Source organism: Prosopis cineraria, unplaced genomic scaffold, assembly GCF_029017545.1.
Source record: "Prosopis cineraria cultivar Desert tree isolate PC_DT_omini unplaced genomic scaffold, ASM2901754v1 PC2, whole genome shotgun sequence".
NCBI lineage: Eukaryota > Viridiplantae > Streptophyta > Magnoliopsida > Fabales > Fabaceae > Prosopis > Prosopis cineraria.
Window position 1 is genome coordinate 24019075 of NW_026555333.1, and position 3466 is coordinate 24022540.

Consider the following 3466-nt stretch of genomic DNA (forward strand, 5'->3'; position numbering starts at 1 on the left):
ACTGCCTTATAAAATTTACCATCCCAACAAAGTTTAAGCTTCAAGAATTCTAAAAAATTCAACAGTTAAACCACGGTGGAATCCAACAAGAAATTTGGTAAATCCTTTTAATTAGTTTCCTTGTTCCTTGTGATTTGTGAATAAGATCGCCACATGCAACAGCTCCAATTCAGTTAGCTGAACCATCCATGTCTAACCTAATCCATCTAGGTTGAGGAAGGAACCATTTAGAGTGATGATGATCCTTTTCTTTAACTAAAAGGTAGTTCATCATATCTTTTAACTTGAGGTTAAGAAAGAAAATTAGGGGAGAAAGACAATTTCCTCCTTTGTATCTATTGAGTATTGATATGAAACAACACTTCAATCTGAAATAGTCAAGAACACCAGATAATATATTGTACGCACATGATCACAAAAACTCACCAGCTAATAAGCTCCCAAGAGCATTTATTCAATTCATCGTAGTTTTACAGTTACCATAATGCACAAACATATCCCAGCACACTACAAGTTCACTTAATAGCAAAGCACACTCAAGTAGTACCCAAATCTTTGGGAACCACACACACACACACACACGATACAATACTAGAATTCAAGCAATAACATACCATAAGGTACTGTGTTAAACTGATCCAACACGACATAGCAATTTACTACAGAAAGCACCGTGATTTTATTCAACAGATCGCTGTCACGGAAATCGCTGGATCCTTGTCACTGCAGAACGAGACACCCCTGTGAACCAGCCACCATGGCCGTGTGGGAACTCGGGTTAGCTGCATCAGCTTCCTGGGGAAATTGAGGTTCAATATCTTCCACCTTACCAGAAGCATTAATGGCTGAGAAAATCAGAGTATTGACTTCTTGAAACCTCTCTTCAGAGAGTGAAACCTCAGCGAGAAGCCTCCAAGCATTCGCTTCAGATGCTTCGTCATAGTCCTTCTTCCTCTTCAGCACCATGTGCCCGCTAATTTCCCACACTGCAGGATTCACTTGGGTATCCAAAAGCTCCGCATTTACTTCTCCAAGGGCTTGTTTCTCCGCATAGCACTGTTTATCACAAATATCATCAATTAAACTGATGAAATGATTTTAAGCAAATAAAGAAAGTTGAAGAGCTATGTTAGACACCTGTGGTACGAGAAAGATTTGCCTTCCGCAGTCAGAAATAAGAACATTGTAAGGTATGTTATTTTCCTGAAGGCAGATACAGGCATCTGAAACAGTGTTGGCTAGATCTTCAAGTGTATTGCCACCCTCGAACACGAGGCCCCTAACTGGATAGTTCTGCAATTCAGATATCTTCACACCACCATTTGATCTGGTTATGTTTTTAGTAGGAGCCTTCTCAATGGGAAAGGTCACAGCCAAATAGTATGCCTACGCACATCAAAATCATCAAATTTTGATTTGATTACTCGATGCAATAAGAAACATAACTATCGCAATGAATGATTAGATCCATCAATAAAAGTTGTCTACTAATCAGTACCTGGAAATGAAGGTGGTTGATAGTTGCAAATGCACCCAAACTGTTGTAACCCAATCGAAAATATGGATTTCCTGCTTCTGCTGCCATGTGAAGGGCAATCAGGAAGCTGTCTCGATCAATCCTTTGAGGCAAACATTCAAAGATACGAGGAATCAGCAGTACATGCCCATATTCAATAGGACTGACCTGTAAAGAAAGTAAGTACATAAAATTTATGAACAGCATCATACAGATTGCTTATCAATTTTTAAGCCACAAGAACAACAATCTGAATCAAAGCTAAGAAAAGTACATTGATGGCAACAAGATTAGGAGAATTCTCCATATCAACAGGTGCATTTGAGAAAAACTGGATTTTGCCATCATCACTAGCTTCAAATTGAAACAGAACCTCTTCTTGCCCAACTTTTGTGAAGTTGAACTTGTTTTCATCAAAGGGTTGTAAGACCTTATCAACTCGAAACTCAGTTGGTCGCTTCTTGAGATGGCGACCCTCGTTCAGCTGGGCAATGAAACCATACTCACCGGGAATCACCTGCGCAGAATAATATAGCCCAAAAACATGAAACTCAACACTATAAACGAAATTTATAGGTCCAAAAACGAGTAAATAAATCAACCAGACCTTGGTTTCACAGGCAGTAACATCGTAGCGGAAAAGCCCTCTCTGCACGCGATCTTCCCACTACCATGACATAGTAAACAATTTCAACACATGATAAAAGAATTACAAAAATGAAACAAAACTTAACAGCCAATCTTCATCATGGTCATGCATAATTACCTCCCCAAGTATCAGGGAGTCCAAGAAGGCCACGGGGGCCTCCTTGCCTTCATCCTTTTCAACGACCTTGCTAGCCCTTTTGAAAGCATACAAGGGAAGCTTCGCATCTGTTCAAAAAACACCCAAATGACCAAATATTCATCAAACATATCAAGCATGCTCACCAGAAAGCATAAATTTAATACAAAGCATTTCGACAAATACCTTGAATGCAACAACTTTTCAAGCAATTACGACCACAGCCTCCGACATGGCGCGTAGCCTCTCCTCCCTCCTCTTTTTGGTAATTAGAAACAACGGTGGGAACCCTTTTGATGCTCAGCATCTTTGGCTTTTTCTTTCTTTTATTTTTCCCAGAAAATTAAAACAGCCAAACCCAACAATAAAAACACAGCTTCAACGAGTTCGATCTTACAGACTTTAGTAGCTTAACCTTAAAATATCTCTAACAACTAGAAAACTCTAAGCTAATATTATACTAAAGATGAGACGAAGACGAAGGAAGCACCACCGCCGGCGAGGAAGAGGAGGTCAGAAGGGCTACCGCCTTCCGAAGGCAAAGCGCCACGCCCGCCGTGCGGCGAAGGGTTGCAAGCAGCAGTTAAACAACCCTTACGTCGTACAGCTCGGACATGAATGAGAAGCCGAAATACTCTGAGAATAGCCGTGATGCCTACAACGCGTCCACACCGGATCTAATCCCGCCGAGCAATTCTTCTTCTTTCTTGTTTTCTGGAAAAACCTTTATACGACAATCCAATTTCAACAAAACCCACAAGACCAAAGAGCTCAGACGAACCTCATCAATGGAGGAAATTGAAATTATTCAGAGCAAAGGGAGTGAATCTGGCGAGACGAGGAATGAGAGGAGGAGATGGGGTTGCTTTATAGATAAAGAGCGAAGGGTGTGGAAGAGAAATTATCGAAGGGTGTGGTTGTGGATGTGCTATTGGGATAGTGGCCTCGGAAGGAAACTGTGCGTACGAGACAATTATGAAGAGAGAGAGTCAGAGAGAAAAGGACATGGCGCTTTCAAGGTTGCTTGGTAGGGATAATTGGTTGTGATGGGCTTCCTTTACTTCCTCTGTGACCGTACACACGACGTAGGTCCTAGCCAATCGCCGGGAAGATGGGGGCCACGAAGCTGTACAGAACAGGTTGAAGATGTGAAGGGGGAGGAAGAA

The 3466-nt window shown here is 41.4% G+C and overlaps 1 protein-coding gene across 1 annotated transcript; it reads right to left on the bottom strand.

Moving 5' to 3' along the window:
• Window positions 1-422: 422 nt before the first annotated feature.
• LOC129303558 (GDP-L-galactose phosphorylase 2) lies at window positions 423-2623 on the bottom strand. Its single transcript, XM_054942947.1, has 7 exons — window positions 2487-2623; window positions 2283-2389; window positions 2124-2183; window positions 1791-2033; window positions 1499-1684; window positions 1138-1386; window positions 423-1056 (listed from the first exon to the last, which is right to left on the bottom strand). Exons 1-7 carry the CDS (start codon window positions 2605-2607, stop codon window positions 721-723), a joined length of 1302 nt encoding a protein of 433 aa, XP_054798922.1. The 5' UTR covers window positions 2608-2623; the 3' UTR covers window positions 423-720.
• Between the last annotated feature and the right edge of the window lie 843 nt (window positions 2624-3466).

What these genes read in the sequence shown, in the direction of transcription:
- LOC129303558 (XM_054942947.1), bottom strand. Translation starts at nt 2,607, where the DNA reads ATGCTGAGCATCAAAAGGGTTCCCACCGTTGTTTCTAATTACCAAAAA. An exon ending in ACTCCCTGATACTTGGGGAG is followed by an intron (nt 2,184 to 2,282) that starts GTAATTATGCAT and finishes ATGTCATGGTAG; the next exon opens with TGGGAAGATCGCGTGCAGAG. An exon ending in AAATCTTTCTCGTACCACAG is followed by an intron (nt 1,057 to 1,137) that starts GTGTCTAACATA and finishes TGTGATAAACAG; the next exon opens with TGCTATGCGGAGAAACAAGC.